The sequence below is a fragment of the Aspergillus melleus genome (genome assembly GCF_016097325.1).
Source record: "Aspergillus melleus strain CBS 546.65 chromosome Unknown contig3, whole genome shotgun sequence".
NCBI classification, from domain to species: Eukaryota; Fungi; Ascomycota; class Eurotiomycetes; order Eurotiales; family Aspergillaceae; genus Aspergillus; species Aspergillus melleus.
The window spans coordinates 1,156,798-1,179,018 of record NW_025763372.1 but is presented as its reverse complement, the minus strand read 5'-3'; the positions used below and the strand labels follow the sequence as shown (position 1 = coordinate 1,179,018).

The window sequence follows — 22,221 nt, the reverse complement described above, 5'->3', positions numbered from 1 at the left end:
TTTCTTTCTGCCTGGTCACTCCTTGACTGTCTGTCTGGGTTGTTGTTTCGTGTATTTACTTTCTGTTTTCCATGAAGCCTTGATACCCGATACGAGCCCTCCGAGGGTGTTGGGTAGTACGTGGGTTGGTCAGAGTCCGGCGTTAATAATGCATGATCTCTCATTCTTGCAGTGTAGACATCTGTGCATAGGGAATCGATTGAACATGCTATGCTCATCATAAACAGTAGAGGTAGGTACATGTGACCGACCAGATATCATGTCATAGAAATTCTGGCTCATGCAAGACAACTAAATAAAGACAGCCAGAAACGAGATAATCATAGAGACCAAAAGAAACAGAACAATAGTTACTTGCCAATCACCTCTAAATGTAATTTAATCAACCATCATCGGCGCACTACTCGACATCGCCCTCTCCTGCTTGATCCGCACCTGTTCTTGTCGTCTCCTCTTCCTCTGCTGAGGACCTTCATCATCTTCCTCGTCTTCATCTTCGTCTTCTTCATCCTCATCATTATCATCATCACTCGCCACCTCGATCCCCACCCCCCTCGCCCGTTTTCTCCCACCCAAAGACCCAGATTCATCCTCATCCTCATCTTCTCTTTCCCGCTCGCGCGCCTCCGCACGCTTCACGCGTCTCAGCAACACCGCATCCCGTCGCAGATCCTGTCCCGTCAAGACGACCGAACAAACAGGACATTTCACAGAGCGGACACGACGCGCGGCGCGGGACGGCGCGGTTCCAGGCGCTGGGGGTGGTGCGGGCACGGTGGTCGGCGACTGCGAGATCATGTCGTGGATGGCGTCGTGTTCGAAGCTGTGGGGGCATTTTGTGCTCGTGACGGGGTCGCGGAAGGTGAGCAGCGTGAGGGGACATTTTAGGGATATCCGTTCGCTCTCGATCGCGATGTCTTCGTCGGAGGCGGGGGAAGGGCTGCGCTGTTGTTGTTGGCGTTGGCGTTGTTGGCGCGTGGTGGGGGTTGGGTTGGTGGAGGGGGTGGAGGAGGAAGAGGCGGCGTTGGGGTCTTCGAGATGCGAGAACCATGTTGAGGCGTGGGGGACTGGGGGGATGTCGTTGCCGGGGTGTTTGGCTTCGTGGACGATGCGGTAGAAGCCGACGTAGGTGTTGTTGGCGGAGTAGCTGGTCTGCGGTCAGTTTTGTCCTATACCAGAATTTGTGTCAAGAATGGGGATTGGGGATGCATACCGCTGGGTAAGTGATAGTCGATCCCACTGCGCATAGTTCTCCTTCAGACTCTCTTCGAGTCGTCGACTAGGAGGTGCAACAGCGGCGGCTTCAGCATCATCGTCTTCTCTCTCCGACGTCGCCTCATAATCCTCATCTTCTTCATCTTCATCATCCTCCCCTTCCTCGTCCCCATCCCGTCTATTTCTTCTCGTTCTCCTCCTCGTCTGCCTCCCAGGACGAGCAACACTCGCCTCATCCGCCTCCCTCTCAAACTCCCCCATCACCTCGACCAACGCATCCACCCTCGCCTCCGCATCCACCATCTTCCGTACCTGCTCCTCCAACCGCCCCGTAATCCCAGCAACCCTCTCCTCAAGACTGCTCAACCGATTCCGTTCCTCCTCTTCCGCTTCCCCTTCGTCTCCCCCTTCCTCATTCCCACCCTCGCCCTCACCCTCATTCCCCTCTCCATCCTGACTCTCCCCATTTTGACCCTGACCCTGTTGACCTTCCCTCGCAGCCCTCAACCTAACCCCCCTCTCCTTCATCTTCTCAAACCGTCCCTTCGCATCGGTAACCCGTTCATTCACCTCCCCAGCTGAATCCGTCAACTTGACACCCGCATGCTGTAGATGCGTTTTCAGATGTCTTAAAGACTGCGATTTCAAGAGCGCCAGGACCGCGTTGTGCCCTGTTGTCGTGAGCGGCGCGAGGGAGGGCTCGTAGAGGGGCAAGGGGGGTTCGGTTTGGGTGTTGTTGTTGCTGTTGCGGTGGTCGAGGTGTCGGGTGCGGTCTCGATCGCGGGGGGTGCTGCGTGGTGTAGACATTTTTCTGTGTCTTATTTTGGAGGTTTGAGGTTGAGGTTGATGTTGGAGTTGATGTTGAAGTTGAATTTTGTGTGGGAAAATGGATGGATAGATTTGGTAGGTAAGGTGCGTGGATGCGTTCTTTGTTTCGCGACTTTTCGCGTTTCTTTGGCGAGATGCCGCTGGTTGGTTAGCACCAAGCTAGTTCGTTGCTTTGGTTGGGTTTAACTCTTCGAGAAAGAAATCACAATGTGAATACGGTGTTAGAAAATCAAAGAAAGGGTAGAGGGGCCAAGAAAGAAGGTCGTTCAGATGAATTGAGGTTGAATGTGAATGGCAAGAATAGGATGAATCGCGCTAGCTGAGGTACGGCGTAGATGGGTGGGTACTTTATGTACCCAGTCAACTGCTCTCGACTAACGTCTACTTCTTGCCTTAATTTCCAGACATAGTATGCCTAGCATTAGATATGACTAGAGTCTCTAACGAGTACCCGATTAGTTCAAGAGGACGCCATATCAGCTAATTTTTTCTTGTCCCAGACAGCATAGCCATGCACCCATGATACTCAGCTGAATCTGCCTTTTACAACAAAGCTCAGCTTAACAGTGTCAAAAAGTAGAATCAATTCCCTAAGTAGTCTACATGAAGCCCGAGAAGCAAGAATCAATAATACATCAGAAAGTATGAAATAACAGCAAGGAATGTTGTAAATATGCAGCCAATCACTACACCTTGTAGAAGCAAAATGCGTGATAGAAACCTATCATCCTGTTAGCAATTTCATCCCATGTAACCAACGCCTCAACTTACTAGCTGCTTCCTTCTCTTCCTCCGTCATGAGAAGCTCCCCCGTACTGCGGTCACGAACTCCCATGCGCTCGCTCAGCGGTCCCAGCTCCGCGTCGTCCTTCTCGTCGCGCCAGACCTCCATGAAGGGTTTGCGATATTGGAGTTCCAGATTGTAATCCTCCGTCAGTCTAACCAAGTCAGTGCACGAACTCCAAATAACAAAAGGGGATACGTACGCTCGGAATGCTTCCCATGGAACCACATACTCCGGAATCTCCTCCACCGCTTCCTGCATGAAATAGCTATATCTCCATCCGAAAGGAGGTCGGAAGACGCCATCCTCCGGGGTCTCGCCCGGGAATCGCACGCGGTAGATAGAATTCCCCCATTCCACCTTCGCCTCCTCCTCGACCTCGCCGTCCTCCGGCTCAGCTTGCTCTTTCTTGCTGGCGGCCTCCCGCTCTTTCTTCTTCGCGTTGAACGCGGCCACCTGGGCGCTGATGATGTCCGAGTTCGGGCACACGCCGAGGAACCGACCGCCCTTTCTCAGCGACCCGGCCACGTTCCGCAGCATCTGTCGCGCTTTCTCCTCGCTTTCAAAGGCGTAGTGGATCGCGAACATGGACGCCACCACGTCGAACCCGCCCCCGCCGCTCCAGCGCGCAGCCATGGCTGATCCGCCCGGTCCGGCATTGGGGTCGATTCCGACCTGTTGCACGATAGGGATGTCGCCCAGCCACTCGCCGAAGCAGTCCTTGGGGACGAACTCGGCGTGGAAGAGGGGACCGCGACGGGGGCCGCGCGGACCGCGTCCCGATCGCATCTGGTTGTATCGCTCGCGCGCCTGCACCGTCGAGATCTCGGCGGGATCCAGCCCAACGTACAGATCGACCGTCTGCGGCGCGAGCTGCCATTTGCCCAGATCGCCGCCCTTGCCGCAGCCCAGGTCCAGCACTAGGAGCCGTCGTTCCTCGACAGGCGGCGGCGCCGTCTCCTCGGCCCAGTCTTTGGTGCCGATCGAGCGGGCCACGAACTCCTCGTCGGGCGAGAACTTCTGGATCAGCGTGCTTTTGATCCAGTTGTTGAACGTCCGCAGTCCCTTGATCTTACTCTCGGTCTTTCGCCACTCGCGACCCCGCTGCGGCACCGCGTTGTAGTGCTGTCGGACGATGTCGGTGACTCCCCGCGTCTGCGAATTCCGGACAGCATCCTCCTCCTGCGCCCGTTCCCGTTCTTCCTGTCTCCGACGGAGGGTCTCCCGATCCACCAGCCCCATGCGGGCACCACCACCGGGTCGCTTCCGCTGACGAGGCTTCTCTTCCGGCGTCGGAGATCGACGAGGCGCCAGCGGCGAGACGGATCGATCATGTCGAGCCGGCGCCGCCCTGGCAGCCTCTTCCGCGTCTCGTCGAGAGTACGCCGACGGGGGAGTGCGACCGCGTTTGCGCAGTTTCTGGTGTCGCTCCTCCATGCGCTTGCGTTTGGAGATCGGACGATCGGGAACCCCGGCGGGCTTTTGTTCCTCGTCGGTCAACTTTCGCTTTTTGTCGGCTGGGGAGTCATTCTCGGGGTGAGGAGAGGCAGCCGATCGCTCGGGCGAAGCGGAGGGGAGGTCGGTCATTTTGGGTTTGGGGTGAGAAGGCTTCTCGTCTCGGTTTGATTCTTTCTTTGCGGACTGGTCGCTTTCTGGAAGGCGTTGCGCAGGTGGATGGGTCTGAGCGACGGAAGGTGAAGATTGTTCTTGCGTCACAGGTTTCGTAGCAGAGTGGAAATCGTCAGGTGGCTGTGACTTAATTAATTTGTTAGTTTATCGATTCAACCCAATTCAAGTGAAGTTGAAATGAGCGACAAGAAAGGCCCAAATCTTCAGGTCACTCTGTCGGGGGCTGGGAGGAGAGAGAAGAACGAAACGGAGAAAACATACCGCGGGTTTGTCGGGGACGCGCTGAGCCTCCCACGAGTCCCGTGCTGGATCGTACATCTTGCAGTCGCTGGTCGGGCTCGCCCAAACACACAGCCCATTCTCCGTACTCGAGAGAAGGGGAAGTGAAGCAGGAATCAGATTCGATAATGAAATCCAGGAATTCTTCTATTGTGCTGTATTCCTTGGTTAAGCCTAGCGTCAACCATGTTTTCATTGACCGCATCCGGTCGACGATCGACCTCATCCGGTATACTGTGTGTCCAACGCTACAACAAAGACTCTGCGCGGTGGTTGGGAGCATGGGATCCGATCTCACTTGCTCTCCCGTTACACAAGACAGGAAACCCTCTGTTCATACGAACCATCCCAGTCTCTCGATAACAACATTGTCTATACCGAGGTCGAGCTCAGATTTCGCTTCGTGAATATCAGATCATACGATGGAACCACCATTATGAAACAATCCTGTACGCCGGTTCCATCGAGCGTATCCAGGGATTCCTTCTCCAGCCCTGGGGGCAATCGGAACTCGAAATTCCGCACGATGGTCGCAATCGCCAGCCGAATCTCCATCATCGCAAAGCTCTTTCCCGCGCAAGAATATGGGCCGGTGGAAAATGGAATGAAGGCCTCTTTCCTGATGACCAGCTCCGGCCTGTCGAGCCAACGCTCGGGGATGAATGCGTCGGGGTGTTGGTAGTTTCGAGGGTCTGTCAAGGGCCGTTTACTCTGTCAGCTTTAATTCTAGCAAGAAATATAGAGGTGGTCTTCGTTAAGAAGGTCTGACCTCGCTGCACCGTGTACGTCGGCACGGACACCGTCGTGTATGCGGGAATGAAAACGCCATCGATGGTCAAACCCCTAGGACCGGTTTCTCGAGGCACACCACTCGTCACTGCTGGATACAGACGCATGACCTCGTTGATACAGCCGTCTAAGTATGGTTGGCCTGTGAGCGCCGAATGGGACAAAGGTGCGTCCGGTGGCAAAACGGAGTCTATCTCTTCTTGCAATTTGCGGTACGTCTCCGGATGCTTTGCTAAGAGGAAGAGGAATGCGTTTATAGTCGAAGCGGTCGTTTGGCTTCCGGCTCCGATCGCAAGCTCGGACTCGATAACAAGGTCACCATCTGTCACTTTCAGAGAATTGTCGGTTCCCCAGGGCGGTTCCGCTATAAGGTAACTGAATAGATCCTTCCTGGATAGGCCCATCTACCATCTTGGTCAACGGTGAACAAATCGCTTCGACCAGAATCCCATGACATACCTTTCGCCGTTCTTCGAGCATTTCAGCACACCACGCTAGCCATTTGGCTGCAGCAGTGTTGATCACAGGTAGGTTCCGCGCCATAATGAGCATCCAAGTCGCCGTCAAGATAAAGGCACCGGACTTTTTCGCGGCTCTCAGCGCGTCCAACATCGGATGGCTGTTACCCTTCACCATGCCAAATGATTTGCCGAAAGCCAAGATCCCCATGGCGTCCCAGGCGAACCCATCGATAACATCGTTGATCGACAGTGGCTCTCCCGTCTGGGATGATATTCGCTCAATTAGATCGTCGCAATGCTCGCGAATGAATGGTTCGTAACCGGTCAGAGCTAATGCGCTCAGTTCATTAGCATGTATATTCAATGCTTTTTGTAGCAATGCTGGTTTTATATACCTCCAGAATTGAATCCGTGGTCCCAAACTCTTCGTCGTCTAGAGTGAAACGCCTTGTCGCGACACATCTGCAGCGAGCGGTGCGGATAGTTCAAGTCATAGAAAACACCCTTGGTGCAGCTGGTACCCACGCCATATATTTCCTTGATCGCGGACGCATCGTTGATCGATATCTCTCTGGGCTCTGGAGGAATCAGCTATCAGTGAGAGAACAGGCTTGTGGAAGCAGACATACTAATTCGAACAAAGTTTCCGTATTGCTTATGAAGTTCTTGTACATTGATATGCCATTTTGCATCTCTTGCTACCCGTCTCAGGGACCAGAGTGCGCTGACTCGCGCCAAGGCAGGTCCTGGAAAATGCCTCAGATGATGATAAAACCAGCGATATATGATCATCGATAGCCAGATCCCGGCGTCATAGCTCAGCAGCGCGAGAGCCGATTTCCGTACAGCATGGCCATATCCGAGAACTGTCAGAAGCGAGAACAACACCACCGGCCAGAACACAAAACAACGGGCCAGATCGGGCGCATGCGTATCCCATTCGCCCTTGATGAAGATAGTGAGATGGGACAGAACCCCTAGACTACCTGATATCAGGTATAGCTTGCCCGAGTTCATTGTGACGGCGAGACGAAGGAAACAGGCTTGAGTAACTATACGGAGCTCACGACAGCGTCACGACAGGGCATGTGTCTCTTAAAATAATGAAAAGGCCAAATCGGATCATCGTGTTGTCAGCCCAGCTCCGGTTTCTCCGACAGTCCGAAAGAGGCAAGACGGACTAGACTGGTCAGCAACAGGGCATCACACAAACCAGCGCATAGACAATGGCATTCACTCCGTACGAGGCAAACCAACGCTCTCGCAGCAAGTCAGTCAGTACTCCGGGAAGTTGAATGTACTGTAGCATCGACCTCGAATCACCGATTCTCCAGCACAGACGGCCCCACCTTCAGGATCAGGCTGCAGTAGCCCCGGCTGGGAGCGATCGATGCCTCGTCGGATTGGCTCTCTGATGCAACCTACATGGATTCGGTTAGATTTCCCATTCGTGTGCCCACCACTGCGCTTGCGGGTGTCCCTGTTATGGGCGTCGTCGCTTGGCAAGATGGGAGAGCTCGTTCGGGTCTGGACTGCAGTCGTGGCCAGGGTGTTGAGTGCTTGGTGCATCCATTGATCAATCAATCTGGCTTAACACGCAGTCACCATCACCTCGGTTCTGGCCATGACTCGTGAGAGTTCCTATTCCGCAAGTTGCTCGATGACCTCAGTGTAAATGCAGAGTAGTGAGGATCTGAAAAGCTGTGATTCCAGCGGCGTGTGGTTTGGGGTGGTTAGCTTCAACTCATGGCGCGAGATTAGCTGTTTGTTCTGCCTCTCAGGGGGTGGTCCTGAAGAATCTTCCCTGTCAGAGTGGGCAAGATGGATTCATTAGTGTCTTTGCATTTTGTCTCTGTCTCACAAGCTGATTTGCGGAAATGCATCTACTGTCCAGTCTGTCCCCTCTAGAGTGCAGATTGACACCTGGAGGGGGTTGATGAAAGTAACACATAACGAATCGCAATTTCACGGCGTCTGTGCTCAAGTTTCTAGATCTGTGGCTTTTCTCTGTCAGTTTCTTCGTGAGTGCAGATCGTCCCTCAAGGATCTCTTCCTTCACGGGAATGTCTCTTCCCGACGCCAAGTAGGATTGGTCTGGGCTAGATTGCAATTGCCATCGGCATTTCGCTAATTGGAGTGGTTGAGATACGATGCGTCTGCAATAGTAGCAGGGCTCGTTATTGCCGAGTCACTTGGCCCTGATTGCTCCGATCCTAGTCTTGTGCATCGAGTCAACGCCTTCAATCGCTGCACCCGGGTAGGAATCAACGAATGGGTCCAGGTAGGCTGAACGCACTGTATCCTGCCTTCATCGCCTCTGGGGATTGAGTATGTCGTGTGAGGGCAGATGAAGCCATTTCGCTGCAGTCGCTTGCCGACGCCCAACCGTTGAACCGTTATCTGTTACACGGCCAGTATCATCCCTGCACCTGCAAAACATCCAAGATGGGACGTTGCATTTTGCTAGATGCTAAAAATATCAGGGGCTTCGGTTTTTGCAATGAAGATCGACAGCGGTAGCGGTTACATCTTGCAGAGATATCTTGGATGTCTTCGTGGAAATGCCACTATTCAGCAGCTCTAGGCTTGGCCTAATAGTAGGTAGGCCCGTCATGGAAATATCAGGGAGCAGGTCCTTGGACAGTCTAGAAAAAGCATATGAGCGCTCAAGTGGAGTGCCTGAGATCCCAGGCATTCATCATACGCAGTACCTTAGCAACTACTAATTTCTTATTCTATAACTGAATACTTGGTATTCGGACTCTAATACTTGTTGATCCTGGCTCAAATTTCTTTCATGTCCGTAGTGGACCCATGGTTTGTGCGCCAGTCCGTCATGATGATCAACCCATGTCATCCTTCGTCACTCACTGATTCCTGATTTCACTCCCGTCAACTCTCAAGTAAGAGTAACTAGGTCCAAGTTTCTTACTGTTCAGGTGCTGAACTCCCTACAAACGGCATCATGGAGAAATCAGATTCGCTCTTGCATCTTGCTACTTACGCCAAACCCGCTTCGCCTTCAAAAACGGAGACTAAGCACGACACCAAGGTACAGAAGCCTTTCAAGTCGCCGTTCTTACAATTATCAAACTCAAGCTAGAAGACAAGCCGGCGCTCGATAAAGGAAAGCCCCTTTGTCCATTTGCCATCCTTCCTACCGAGATTATACTCCTAATACTTGATCAACTGCCGCTTCCGGCACAGGCCTGCCTCGCACTGACCTGCAAGACTCTATATGAAGTTATCGGTTATATCCTCCAAGATGAAACACTATCCTCACCAACAGAGTGGACCAGCAAGACTCCCAAGCTTCCATTCGGTCAACGGCTACATCTTCGAAAACAGTTTCTCTTTAGCATCGAGGATAACAGATGGCTATACTGCTCGGGATGTTTAAAACTCCATCCTCGACATTTATTCTTTCAATACGAGCAAGCCAATCGACCCGACCACCGCCTTTGCCAACATGAGGCACGGGTATTAGACGTGTGCCCTTGTCTAGTATTAACCTACTATGACGGAGTGCTACTAGAGCAGTGGTTACGAACTGGAAATGCTGATGAAAAGATGTCCAAGCGACTTCAACAGGCCTTCACGCCTATAAGATCTGATGACAGCAAACCTGCACTTCAACATCACTGCTCAATAACTGACCATGCTGAAGTCTCTGTCAATATTGCAATCACAGCATTAATCGGGTATTGGGACACTCTAGAGCTACATTCCGCCCATCATATACATCTGAGTCTATCATCCACCGACATTAGCGGACCTTCGGTATTTTGGATACCTACTAGGCGCCCGGAGCCTATTCTTTTATGTCCGCATATGAACATCCTTGAACTGATCTTTAACTGGAAGATACCAAGGGGAAGGACATGTGGGCGTTGCGCCACGATCGCAGAGACCCCAGACTGGAGAGATGGTGGCACGAGTGTCATTATTCGAGGTGTGCGGAGTCCAGGGGAAAGACCTCGGGAATGGCGGTTGATGTGCCGCGAGTGATCTCATGATAAATCAATTCTTTATCTTTGCTTTTAACACTATCTTAGCATTTTGATGCTAAATGAATTTTCAAAATTAAAAAATCTGACATTGCCCTACTGATTCCTGAGTGCCCATGTTTCACAGATGAATGCCACCCGCCCTTTCCCCAGGCAGACACTGCTTATCCATCCAACATGATCATGATCAACTTCAATCGCACTTTTTATCATCTAAAGAAACTTAATCCGGTCTATAAACGAGTCCAATTATCACTCCATGGTCGGTCAGAGCCTAGCAGGACTAGAGAGGGCCAAGTCGACCAAGTTCCTCAACTTTTCAAATTCATCCTTTCATCCCTTCCCCAAACTGAAAGCCAGTCCTGCACCGACGCGCCGCATGTTTTCAGTTCTTCGAGGCATGCGTCTCGTACACTTCCGCTCTGGATCACTCGCAGTGCCTTTCGGATGTTTCGTGGAGACCCAGACTCCAACGCTTTGGCCACCCATTCACCCCCCGGGGCTTCTAGAGCCAGGATGATCGGGTACGACAGCTCCCTGTTTCTCAGATCTTCCGCAAGAGACCCCTTTGACCTGGCGTAGTCTGACGAATAGACGTTTTTGCAGTCATTTTGCAGCTGGGAGCACCATCTGAGCCAAACATCAGCTTGTTTCTCAACCTTACGGAAGTACCATACGGTACACAGTTCAGTGATGCAGGCGATACATACGCAACAGTGGTCAAGGTCTTATCCGCAGACTTGTTTTCTAAAACTATCTGTCCAAGGAGTCGGAATAAAGCCCCGGTCTTTAGCGAGGCCATCTTCCGATAGGCAGCGGCTCGTTCGTCGGCTTGCGTCGGTAGACTACTCAACCCGTCTCGTCTCCAGACCAAGGAGATATCCTGGCCCTGAAGTATTTCCTCCAGGTTTTGCATCAAAAACGGCGCCAACCTCGGAAACCTCTGGACTGTTTGGTTCAGGATCTGGGTCACGCGGTAATAGGCACGATTCGCAGTCTCGGAGGGGCCATAGATCTTGTGGGCTGCCGGCTTGCCTTTTCGGTAGTCACTATTGTCCGAAATCTGTTCAAATTGTTAGGGTCATTGGCCACGATACGTACTTAGAGGCCTAGGCGAAAGGAGAATAGGGGCAGGGGGTTCAGAGCTGTCAAAGGGAAGAGTCTCACATCGTCGACCAGCATCAAGCACAAGTGGATTGCATCCATGATTTCCAGCACCATTCGATATTTTTCCGGGTCGTCTTTCTTCAGGCACGGCGAAATTTTATTCACGAACGGGGCCCAGTGGTGTTTGCCATAAATCTGCCGAATATAACTATACGGACATTCAATCGCGGTGACATTCTCTGGCTGTTTCTGTCCGATCATCGAGGCCATCTTGGATGTTGGCCAGAGCGGAGGTAATCTGTCGACGAGAACGAGGAAGAACAAGGGAACCATCCCGATGGCGGCCAGCCAAGGGAGAGGCACAGGCGTTGCATTGTGAGACTCCATCTTGCCTATGTCACCGGAATGGTATGGGGGTGGTGAGAGAATACCCCCGTTCATGACGGCGGTTTACTCAATATATACCTACCCGTAACCCGACGATGCGCATCAAAGCAGAAAGAATCCTCTGCTTTGCGGATCACTGCTTAGTGACACCCTGTGGAAGTTACACTGTTTGAAATATACGTCCTTGCTCATCTTCTGAAACTGGACTCGCGGTCTGTTGCTGTCTTGGAACTTGCACAGACATGTCACAGCCATTGATTAGGGGTGAGAAAGGGGATAGATATGAGACGACAGAATGGGTCTAGAACGGTGTCTTTACTACCAGCATTCTCTATTTTGGAGACTTCTGTGGATTTATCCAGTGGAGTTGGTATCACCGTGGAGGCCTACCGGACTCTGGATCAGCACACTCAGATGTTTGATGTGGGACAGTTGTTGTCAAAGCCTTGGTGGTTAAAAGAAATGATGGTGAGTATAGGGCATCCAGTGTATACCACTCCCTCCCCTGCAATTAAAGCGATACAGTTATAAATATCTGGCAATTTAGCTGATGAGACGCTGGACCAAACAGAATCAGTCTAATATCAAGGCCTCACTCAACAATTCGAGAAGAAGGCAAATGCCGTCCCGTTTACACTGACTCCAGGAGTTAGGCTGTCCGACAGGCCATCAGCGGCTACGGCAACACTCTTACGAGTATAGCCAAGCCTGGTCTATGTTCGGCTCACGAAGATCCGCGCAACTTGGGAGCGAATGCCAACCGTCTCCTAGGGCAAGCCCCATCTCTAGTGGGGTTCTGGCCATTTCGGCGACTAGGGCTGTCACGGTGCTTGGCTACAATGTTTCAATTGGTCCTCGTCTAAGTACTATTGACCACCAGTTCGGTATCTTAACCACATACATCCGCCGTGCTTATTGCATACATTGTCATCTCCCAACCCCTGCTCACTGGCGTAGTGGATCCACCGTCTTTCAAGCTCGCTTTGAGCTAGCTTGGCCAGGTTGAACCTCTCATTCGACCGTCTTGTCGAACTCATGCAACATCTGTTGGCTGCCATCACCATTAGCCCGAGCGCTACTTATCTCCATCGGAGAAATTCTTTCGGACTTGAACGCGGTTTTCCGCGTTGCACGCAATCAACTGGACCCATCTTTAGCGCTAATGTGGTACATGGGTAATACATCACTCATGGCGCCAGTTTAATTCCCCTGTAGAGGGGTAGTACATGGGACGCTCGCCCGGGCCCAATTGCTCAAATGTAGCACTGGGTGGCCTGTCGGCTTTGGCTGGCATGATGATTTCACTAAATTAGGACGCAGGCTCCATACAACCTATATCAGTCTTCCCAAGCATCTGAGCCATGAATCAACCCAAGTTTCAAGTTATTATTGTCGGCGGGTCAATTGCAGGGTTGACTTTGGCACATTGTTTACAGCGGGCCAATATTGACCACATTGTGCTCGAAAAGGGGCAAGACATTGCTCCACAATTAGGAGCGTCTGTCGCCATCTTTCCCAACGGAGCGCGGATCCTTCAGCAACTCGGAATCTATGAAGATGTAGAAAATTTGATTGAGCCTGTGGGACTTGTTCATGCGACGTATCCCGATGGCTTCTACTACAATACCAGCTATCCTCATGAATTAACAAGAAGGTGTGTTACAATCTGCCTAATAATCAGGGTTGTTTGGACTGGCCTGCTTCAAGTGTTGACCGTTTCCAAAACACAGATTCGGTTACCCCATCTCTTTTCTCTCTCGTCAAAAGCTGCTTGAGATTCTGTACAAGACATACCCCGATAGTTCTAGAATACTTACCGGCAAAAGGGTCACTGAGATCCGCCATCTGAAGAATGGCTCTTGCGTGCTAACAGACGACGGGTCAGTCTACAGGGGAGATTTGATTGTGGGCGCCGATGGAGTCCACAGTCGAGTCCGCTCGGAGATTTGGAAGCTAGCATCGCAAGATCCTGGACAGGTAACAGCAAAAGAGAAGTCAAGTATGTCCACTTCTTATGCCTCAAACACCATGAATCACTGTTGGTTAATAGTTTTAGGTATGACCGCGGAGTTTGTATGTCTTTTCGGCATGTCGTCCCCCGTTCCTGGCCTTGACGCTGGGGAGCAAGTCAACGCCTTCTTTGACGGACTCACCATTGCGACAATCCACGGCAAGAACGGTCGATTGTTCTGGTTCTTTATCAAGAAGCTTGACCGAAAATACCCTTATGCAGATATGGCCCGGTTTTCAAGCGACGATGCAGCGCAATTCTGCAGCCGGATTGGGGCCGTGCCCATCCGGAACGGCGTTTGTGTTCGAGATGTCTGGCAAAACCGAGAGGCTTTTTCAATGACCTTTCTTGAAGAAGCCTTCTTTGAAACATGGCACTATGATCGAATGGTGCTGATCGGTGACAGTATTCATAAGGTGACTAGCCGTTTTGATTAGCATATGCCGTACATTGAGGCACCCTAAAATGTCTCCTTATACTTAGCTAATTCCAATCCTTCCGATATAGATGACAATCAATGCCGGACAAGGAGCAAACATGGCTATCGAGGATGCCGCATGCCTAGCCTCCCTTCTCCAACAGCTCGTTCATTCCACATCACCCGGCGGGCCGTCGGACCTTGACCTCAAGCGCACCCTTCAAAAGTACAAAGAGAGGCGGTATGATCGGGTGAAGAGTGTCTACAACGTGTCATGGCATGTTGTACGAGTTCATGGACGTGACGGTTTTCTCAATTCCCTCGTCGGTCGGTATTACATTCCATACATGAAAGATTTTCTGGCGGATATGACTTCGAAGGTCATGGCGGATGCGAACGTGATCGAATTCCTTCCCGTACCGAAGAGGTCGGGACCGGGATGGGAGAAGTACAGTAGTCGGCGAGGGGGTTGGTCTCAGGTCCAGTGGTTTCTTTTGTTTGTGCTTCTGTTGGCATTTTTCTGGATTTTCCGGGGGCTAGAGGGTAGACTGCCTGTCGGTCGACTTCTAGGATCCCTGCAAAAGGGGGAGTAGCTCAATGTTGGGGAGTTTTTCTTGGGTTCTAATTGAGTATGGGGTAGTCAGGGTTAGGTTTAGGAAAGGTGCTTAATGGGATCAAACGACTATATGTAACCTCAATTTCGTTCGCATTTTCTTCCACCCTCTCGAATTCACTCACTGCCAGCGGTTAGTACCTTAAGGAAAGAAGATGTGCGGTATGACATGTGTAAAGTTTCTATCATTATATGTAAATGTGGGTGAAAAGAAGTCCTTTATATGAGAACGAGAAAAGAACACGCAAGACAATGCCCTGAACGCCTCGCTGTCATCATTAAAACCAAGTCCAAAAGCAAACGCATCCACCTGATCATTCATTCCGCAGTTGACTTCCTCTTCGGCGACTTGACATTAAGCACCTGCCTCATTTTCCGAAGTTTAGTCCACCATTCGCGATCCGACGCCTTCTTAGCTTCGACATTGGCGTCATCCACCACAGGATCATCCGTCGACGGCGATTCAGAGACCGCAAAGCTAGCCACAGAAGCAGTGGAGCGAACCCGACGACGATGCTTCACCTTCAGCGCCTGCACCAAGAGTTGCCACCCGCTGTGCAACTCGTCGGGTTTCTGCGAGGCCTTGCCGGTACCGCTTTGCGCTGTCCCGTTGATCCAGGGACAGTATTCCATGTGTTCGTTGGCCGCGTCCAGGGCGTCGTAGATCGCGCTGTCGCCGTTCTGTTTGGGTTTGTACATCCACAGTCCCAGGCGTCGGAAGCATGCGCTGCATTCGGCCAGTCCGGCTGCTCCGTCGGAAACGCTATCCCAGCCGAACGAGGCCAGGACGAACGCCGTGCGGTTGATGGTCGGTTCCTGCTGGGTCGCGTCTTCGGTCTTTTTGGGACTTTCGGCGGCTGGGGTTTCTTTGTCGGCTGGGCTGGGAGTCTGTGGTTCTGGGGTCTCTGTGTTCGTTTCGGAGTCGTTGAATCCTGCTGTTGGTAGCGTCTTGCTGATGTCCTCCAGTTTGTATGATTCCGGGGTCTGCAGGACCTCGTATTCCGGTAGCTGCGTGGCCATTTTGCTGAGGTGTGAGTAACGCGTGCGAAGGGCAGATATGGCGGTGTCGGGGTTTGCTAAGGGCAGTCGATGGATGGTGGCTATTCTTTGGTTAGCAGGCGGGTTATAAGTGCATTCGTTGAATGAGAACGAACCATCGCAACCCTTGTTCCGCCACGGGCAGGTTTCGCCATGTCCGTTAACGACGAGCTCAACGTACTCTTTGACGAGTCGGTCACCTTTAATCTGATTAGTCTCGCTCATCTGGATATCCAGGGCCAGTGAAGTAAGCTGTGACTTACGAACTTCCCTCCTCTCTTCCACTTTTTCACCATCATATCCATCCAACTCGTCCAGCTCGTCCGGCAGCTTGACAACGACCGAACCGCCGCATCCTCCAACGCAGGCCACTCTGGACACATCGGAGCAGATCCAACCGCGTTTCGCCCACTCCACCTCACTGATCGCCAGCGGTTTCGGGGACCAGCGGTCCACGCGCCGAAACGTCGCCAGCCGCTCGAGGAACCGCTCGCGATCCCAGGGCACAAAGGTCGGTCGAGGGGAGTTCGAATCTCGAGAGCCCGGTCGGTCCACCTTTAAGATCGTTTTCCGTACCGATGCGAGATCGGTTCCATTCTGGCCGGTCAACCGAGCTTTCTTTGCTGACAGGTCCGCGGAGGTGGTGGATTCCCGGCGTGGTGTTTGGGGGGCCGGTTTAGACGGAGGTTCGGGGTTCGAGGGTTTCGTCAATGACTCCAGCACTCGGTGGAATTTGCGCTTCTTGGTCTCCACGGCATAGGACATGGTTACCGCGGGGGCAGGGAGCGGAGGGGTCGAGTGGAAGTGTTGTGACTGGTGAGGCCTGAGGCCGGGTTGCGCTGGTGATCGCCTTTATTGCCTGAGGATCTCCGCGGATGGCGCTAGGCCCAGATAGGAAACTGTCCTTTTGTACTCCGAGCTGCCTCAGGCAGTCTCCCGATGCGCTCTCGGAGGGGAATTGAGACCCTGCCAGCACGTGGAAGGCCCGTGACTGACGCGAGAGGAGACTGAGCACGTTGCGGATCCGTTCCTCCACTCGTCTCGACCGACGAGAAGGCAATTGCTTCGTCTCAACCGTCGCTGCAGGCATCAAATCAGGTCACCCTCATTGGCTCCGCCTCGGAGGTCTCGGACTTCCGAACCGCTCATGCAATCACGAATTCCTCCTCCTTTCCCTTTCCTGCTCCTCCGCATTTCTCCCACAGAGACATTCATTCACCTCGCGTGTCGGCCGGCATCATGGCCTCTCTGGGCGGCTCCGTGCCCTTCTTCCGGAGCTTTGCTCCCCGGCTTTCGAGGGAGTTCTTCACCTGTCGTCAATGTCTAACACAAAGTCCGAGTTATGCCGCCAAACCCGCCGCCTTTCGCAGGCAGTTCGGAGCTTTCTCCTTCACCCCGAACACCAACAACGTGAACTCCGCCGCTGCATATGCTAGGGCGAAGAAGGCTTTCCCCTCGACCTGGAAGAGATCCGCCTCCGGGTCTGCGGCTGCGAGCGCGATTGAGACCGGAACTCCGAAGTCTGGGTCCAGATTTCCCGATGTGAGCCACAAGTCGGTGGCTTACTGGCTGCTTGGAAGCGCGGCCAGTGTCTTTGGTATCGTAGTGTTTGGTGGATTGACGAGATTAACGGAATCAGGGTACGTTTGACCTCTCCGCGACAATTGACCTACCGTGAACTAACTTGCGATCGATAACAGCTTGAGTATCACAGAATGGCGCCCCGTCACCGGATCCCTCCCCCCCATGAACGCAGACGACTGGGAATCGGAATTTGCAAAGTACCGCGACTCCCCCGAATTCCAGCTCTTGAACCCGAATATGACCCTCTCCGAATTCAAATCGATCTACTACATGGAATGGATTCATCGCCTGTGGGGCCGGTTCGTCGGTCTATCGTTTGTGCTCCCCGCCGTTTACTTCGTCGCTCGGAAAAAGGTCAGCAAGCCCATCGCGTTGCGTCTGGCTGGAATTGCCGGCTTGATCGGATTCCAAGGGTTCCTCGGATGGTGGATGGTTAAATCGGGATTGAAGGATGACCTCTTCGCACCCGGCAGTCACCCCCGTGTGAGCCAGTACCGTCTGACGGCGCACCTGGGCGCTGCCTTCGTTTGCTACGTCGCTATGCTATGGAACGGTCTTGCCATCCTGCGGTCTCATCGTCTTCTCGCGGACCCCGAGGCCGGTACCAAGCTGCTCGACTCGCTCCGTGACCCGAAACTGAAGGTCTTCCGTCGCTCGGTTGCCGGACTGGCCCTTCTCGTCTTCACGACGGTCATCTCCGGTGCCCTGGTCGCTGGTCTCGACGCCGGTCTGATCTACAACGAATTCCCCTTCATGGGCAATGGCCTGGCTCCTCCCAAATCGGAACTCTTCGACCAGCGGTACTCGCGTCTCGAGGATAAATCCGACCTCTGGTGGCGGAACATGCTCGAGAACCCCTCCCTCGTGCAGCTGGACCACCGGATTCTCGCCATGACCACCTTCTCCAGCATCATGGGTCTGTGGGCCTACTCCAAGACGCCCGCCATGAAGCGCCTTCTCCCTCCCGCTGCCAGGAAGGGCGTCCACGGCGTCGTCGCTTTCGCTTTCATGCAAGTTGGCCTGGGCATCTCGACCCTGCTCTACCTCGTCCCTACGCCTCTCGCTTCGGCCCACCAAGCTGGTAGCTTGTTCCTCCTTACCTGGGTTCTTGTCCTGGGAAGCCGCATCTGGCGTCCTTCGCGGACGGCTAAGCTGCTGCAAATGGCGGCCAAGGCCCGTGGCCAGGCTCTGTCGAATGCGGCTGCCCATGGACCTCGTCGGGTATAAGAGGGCTTGGTGATCTTTAATAGTAAAATATGGTGTTGGGTCTGTTCCGTCGCCGTGCTATGATCTTGGTGACTGGAAAGACCGGTGTATGTTATGAGAATCTCTACTTCTATATTGTACAATATATCGACATGTATTGCTCATGGAGCTATGTTTTATGGACTATTCTTCGTTATTCATATTTATTGTGCCCGTGTTTTGGTCCCTTGCTGACATCAACCCGGTAGTGTTTACTCCGTGCTACTGATTGCCTTCATAGGAATTCTACAAGAAATGGATTGACTCGACCTTGATTGTGTACGTCTACCGATCTCATCGACAAGCTGGGAGTACAGAGGAAGCATGATCAGGTTGGTCACCGAAAAATGTACCGACCGCGGACAGTCGACGATGAAGGGAAAGCCTCAGTGAGAGTGAGTTTTCGTCAATCCGCTATGTACAAAACAAGGACAAAGCCAACGCGACAGGATGGGTATGAAGTGAAGAAAAAAACACGCATTTGGGGAATCAACTGAGAATGAACATGAAACAGAAAAGTAACCTCCAGTCAAGAAAAGATTATCGGGCTTGGATTAGGGAATCTTCGAAATGAGCAACAGGAAACACAAATACGCTGATGAATAAACAGGAATGGGATCAACAGAAAGGGGAGTCACAGCAGAAGAAGAAAAATCTCGAAGGCGAAGAAAAAAACAAGAACAGCTCAACGAAGTCATGGGGGCAAAATCAATAAGAAAATGTGAGGTCACGCGCTCAACGACCGGATCGTTTGCGCGCGTAAGTCTGAGCTCTGCTCTTGACCCTCTCCAAGCCCTTTGCACTTTCAACCTTGCCTTTTTCCTCCTCCAAATCCATAGCAGACGCCTTTGCTTGTCCCATTATCTGACTGCGACGGTAACATTCGCCCTCCCCCCGCGCGATCTCAAGAACTTCACGACGCAGTGTTGGTATGCATCTAGCCAGGGGGCTGGGGCTGCCTGGCCCAGCGTCGTTCAAATTCTCCTCATCCATGCTCATCAGCTCCGTTTCATCATCCCCATCGTCGTTGTCTTCGACCCACAATGGGTACTGCCAGCGCTTGCGGAACTTTCTTGTCAAATCCCATGTCTCCATCTCAGACGCCTCCATACTCATCGCATATAAAGCCTGCGCTGCGTTCCTGATGGATTCATCTTCACCTAGATCTGCAAAAGCCGATTCGTTAGGACTTCCATCGGGGGAAGATATGGAGGAGGAGGGGTTGGAGGTATTGCCGGTCATTCGAACCTGAGACTTAGTCGCGCGTTTCTTCTTGCTTGCTTTTTCCGATTCGGGGACATAGTCCGGGTCCTCACGCTTTCTTTTCGCCGCTTGCTTTCCCTTCCTGACGCTCGCGGCAGTTGGCAGTTCCTTCTTGTCGACAGGACCGACATGCAGCACGGCGCCGGCACCATGGCTGCGGAAGTTGTTGTTCTTGACGGTGCACGCATTGCACGTCTGCCATCCACATTCGACGCACCGAGTCATCCCCTGGACATTACGTTTGTTGCAGACATCGCACTTTGCTGTGTGCGCATCGACGTCGATGAATTTGGTCACCTCAGCCGACGGGCCAGGAACCTGTACCTGCGGCTTCAATGGGTCCAGAGTATTCTGAGACGCGCGAGCTGCACGCGATGGGCCTGGAGTTGCAGGGACCACGAACTCTTCTGGGGATTTCTCACGCGCAGACTCAGGACGGGTCGTAGCCTCACGACCACGGCTTCTGCCTGAATCAGGGGACGGGGACTCAGACCGAGAATCAAAACGAGGGCCTACATCGGATTCCACGGCAGACGCAGGGTCAGCATCTCTCATATGACAGTAGACGCTAGGGCTCATATAAATCGGAGGGAGGACGTTTCTCTCGTTCTCGGACGCATCGGGGCTGAAGAGGTCTCGAACGGAGGGCAGAGGCACCGTGGAACGATGGCCCGATCCGGTGCGGCTGCTGCTCATCTCGCGGATAGGAGTGCAAAACATGGTGGGCTCACCGAGATGTTGCCAGTACGGAGGCGGTCCACCACCTCGGCCACTGCTGGGTTCGTGGCCACCAAAGGCACTAACAGCGGGAGGGGTGCGAGGTGACAAAGAGGACATGGTCTCGCGAGAGGAATGGCTATAGGCTGGAGTGCGTTCGCGACTGAATGGCGACACCGTGGTTGGTGGTTCCATGACGACTGGTAATTCATCTCTGGTGGGCACGCGCCTGAACGGAAATGTATGGATGTTGGTTCTGGCCCGCTCCTGCTGGTTTGCTTAGCTCTGGAATGATGACAAGAAGAGATAAAACCTGCATCTATCGCATGGGTATATGAGCAGATGATACTTACCAAGCTAGTTGTCAGAGCAGGCACGGCTTGGTGCAGGCTCCTCTCTCTGGAGAACGGATCCGTCATACGAGGAGAAGGCACATATCTGGGTCTTCTGAAAGCTTCATCAGTCGACAGCTTCTCCTGAGGGGATTTGGTATGGTCGTTCTTGGGAGTCATCTTATCGAGATGATCCCTTGTTGGTATTCCGCACAAACGGAAGAAACACCAGGCATGAAAATGAGAGAGATGTAGGGGAGGGCGACACAGTCGTGTCAGCTTGAATGGACGACTCTTTCGCTTGTTTCGATAGGACAGGGATATATCAGAACCACGCCTCACTCAACAAGAGGCAGCCGTCGCAGGTTGTCTTTCTTGGATGCTAAAGCCAAACACAGCAAGGGAAGCGATAGGAACAACGTCATGCAATTAAAGACAAGGATATCGAGACGCAACAGTAAAGAGAAGGAAGGAAAGAAGAAGTAGATCACCACAAGACGAACGACGTGGTCAGGATCAAGAAGAAGAGGAGGAGGAGGAGGAAGAGAACAAGGACCGAAAATGTGACGAAGAAGAGATCTCGCTCCTTTACGCCGTCAATAAAGCCCTCATGCAGAGAACATGACATTACCGTGAATCTCACAGCTTAGAAAGGTGAATAGCAATATGGGATTGTTTCGTCAAGCTTAAGCCGGAGGGTTCCAGCCATTTGGAGTCAGAAGAGAGACCTGTCCCTCCCTGTGAGGTATGTTGTGTAGGGTCGCATCAGAGTATGGGGTGTTCTGCTTCGCAAGTATGTACCAGTGCTAGTAAGCCCGCGGCAGAGTGACCTAGGTAGCGAAGGTTGTTCGATTGTTGAGCTATGCGTTCGTGGGGTTGGTCTTTCATTTCATTTATCGGGATGTCTCTTTTCTTTGGCAATGATTCATATTCTTAGGACTTGTCTAGCAATGTTGAAAGGTCATTCGTTATCAAGCAGGCACACTAAGCTGGTGGTGCAAGAACACAAAGAACATTGATATCAACAACGATATTACATTTCTAAGACATGTGCACACTGTCTCTTTTGTTCTCTTGCACAAGGAAAGTTCCGGTAGGGTAGAGAACATGACTATAGAATGGTACATAAAACAAAGACAACCTAGTTGATCCCTTTGGTTTGTGTTTCTATTGCCTTGTAGTATGAAAAAAAAAAAAAAAAAATCATACAAAGACAGCAGCTGTTCAGCTATCTATCAGAAGTTGATAGAGGGTAGATGGTATCAAAACCAAGCCGTAGTATCAAGACAAGCAGTGCTATCTTACGCTTCCAATTCTATCCTGAATTGAATGTCTACTCTGATTTCTTTTCTTATCTTGCTGTAGGAACATCAACCAGTGCACATACTACACGATAAAACCGTCTCTTCATAATTATACTCTTTTTCGTTCGTAGTGCATCCCTTCATTGGTAAAATTTTAATCATGCAGAACCAAAATTCATCAGCCAGATACGATCATCCCATTTGCAATGC

At 52.2% G+C, this 22,221-nt stretch overlaps 10 protein-coding genes across 10 annotated transcripts; 3 read left to right on the top strand and 7 right to left on the bottom strand.

Moving 5' to 3' along the window:
- Positions 1–378: 378 nt before the first annotated feature.
- On the bottom strand, positions 379–2,022 carry LDX57_005416 (SUMO ligase MMS21; the record flags this gene model as incomplete). Its single annotated transcript, XM_046087097.1, has 2 exons — positions 379–1,147; positions 1,214–2,022. 2 exons carry the CDS (start codon positions 2,020–2,022, stop codon positions 379–381), a joined length of 1,578 nt encoding a protein of 525 aa, XP_045943064.1.
- Positions 2,023–2,592: 570 nt separating this feature from the next.
- On the bottom strand, positions 2,593–4,696 carry abd1 (mRNA (guanine-N7)-methyltransferase). Its single transcript, XM_046087096.1, has 3 exons — positions 3,030–4,696; positions 2,815–2,981; positions 2,593–2,764 (listed from the first exon to the last, which is right to left on the bottom strand). Exons 1-3 carry the CDS (start codon positions 4,412–4,414, stop codon positions 2,730–2,732), a joined length of 1,587 nt encoding a protein of 528 aa, XP_045943063.1. The 5' UTR covers positions 4,415–4,696; the 3' UTR covers positions 2,593–2,729.
- Positions 4,569–5,018, bottom strand: LDX57_005414 (uncharacterized protein; the record flags this gene model as incomplete). The annotated part of the gene is made up of 2 exons (XM_046087095.1): positions 4,569–4,576; positions 4,718–5,018. 2 exons carry the CDS (start codon positions 5,016–5,018, stop codon positions 4,569–4,571), a joined length of 309 nt encoding a protein of 102 aa, XP_045943062.1.
- Positions 5,019–5,107: 89 nt separating this feature from the next.
- LDX57_005413 (cytochrome P450) lies at positions 5,108–7,002 on the bottom strand (the record flags this gene model as incomplete). The annotated part of the gene is made up of 5 exons (XM_046087094.1): positions 5,108–5,427; positions 5,505–5,928; positions 5,984–6,315; positions 6,381–6,563; positions 6,615–7,002. The coding sequence occupies 5 exons, from the start codon at positions 7,000–7,002 to the stop codon at positions 5,108–5,110; spliced, it is 1,647 nt and encodes a 548-aa protein (XP_045943061.1).
- Positions 7,003–10,303: 3,301 nt separating this feature from the next.
- Positions 10,304–11,540, bottom strand: LDX57_005412 (uncharacterized protein; the record flags this gene model as incomplete). The annotated part of the gene is made up of 3 exons (XM_046087093.1): positions 10,304–10,622; positions 10,703–11,055; positions 11,160–11,540. The coding sequence occupies 3 exons, from the start codon at positions 11,538–11,540 to the stop codon at positions 10,304–10,306; spliced, it is 1,053 nt and encodes a 350-aa protein (XP_045943060.1).
- Positions 11,541–12,847: 1,307 nt separating this feature from the next.
- Positions 12,848–13,934, top strand: LDX57_005411 (FAD-dependent oxidoreductase; the record flags this gene model as incomplete). Its single annotated transcript, XM_046087092.1, has 3 exons — positions 12,848–13,140; positions 13,217–13,485; positions 13,543–13,934. The coding sequence occupies 3 exons, from the start codon at positions 12,848–12,850 to the stop codon at positions 13,932–13,934; spliced, it is 954 nt and encodes a 317-aa protein (XP_045943059.1).
- A 100-nt stretch (positions 13,935–14,034) lies between these two features.
- On the top strand, positions 14,035–14,508 carry LDX57_005410 (uncharacterized protein; the record flags this gene model as incomplete). Its single annotated transcript, XM_046087091.1, has 1 exon — positions 14,035–14,508. One exon carries the CDS (start codon positions 14,035–14,037, stop codon positions 14,506–14,508), a length of 474 nt encoding a protein of 157 aa, XP_045943058.1.
- A 338-nt stretch (positions 14,509–14,846) lies between these two features.
- LDX57_005409 (uncharacterized protein) lies at positions 14,847–16,331 on the bottom strand (the record flags this gene model as incomplete). Its single annotated transcript, XM_046087090.1, has 2 exons — positions 14,847–15,628; positions 15,683–16,331. 2 exons carry the CDS (start codon positions 16,329–16,331, stop codon positions 14,847–14,849), a joined length of 1,431 nt encoding a protein of 476 aa, XP_045943057.1.
- A 474-nt stretch (positions 16,332–16,805) lies between these two features.
- cox15 (cytochrome c oxidase assembly protein cox15) lies at positions 16,806–18,377 on the top strand (the record flags this gene model as incomplete). Its single annotated transcript, XM_046087089.1, has 2 exons — positions 16,806–17,206; positions 17,267–18,377. 2 exons carry the CDS (start codon positions 16,806–16,808, stop codon positions 18,375–18,377), a joined length of 1,512 nt encoding a protein of 503 aa, XP_045943056.1.
- Positions 18,378–19,130: 753 nt separating this feature from the next.
- On the bottom strand, positions 19,131–20,570 carry LDX57_005407 (uncharacterized protein; the record flags this gene model as incomplete). Its single annotated transcript, XM_046087088.1, has 1 exon — positions 19,131–20,570. The coding sequence occupies one exon, from the start codon at positions 20,568–20,570 to the stop codon at positions 19,131–19,133; it is 1,440 nt and encodes a 479-aa protein (XP_045943055.1).
- Positions 20,571–22,221: the final 1,651 nt, after the last annotated feature.

Coding starts and splice junctions, on each gene's coding strand:
- abd1 (XM_046087096.1), bottom strand. CDS start 4,414: ATGACCGACCTCCCCTCCGCTTCGCCCGAGCGATCGGCTGCCTCTCCT. Junction 2,982..3,029: donor CCATGGGAAGCATTCCGAGC/GTACGTATCCCC, acceptor TGACTTGGTTAG/ACTGACGGAGGATTACAATC. Junction 2,765..2,814: donor GGAAGAGAAGGAAGCAGCTA/GTAAGTTGAGGC, acceptor ACAGGATGATAG/GTTTCTATCACGCATTTTGC.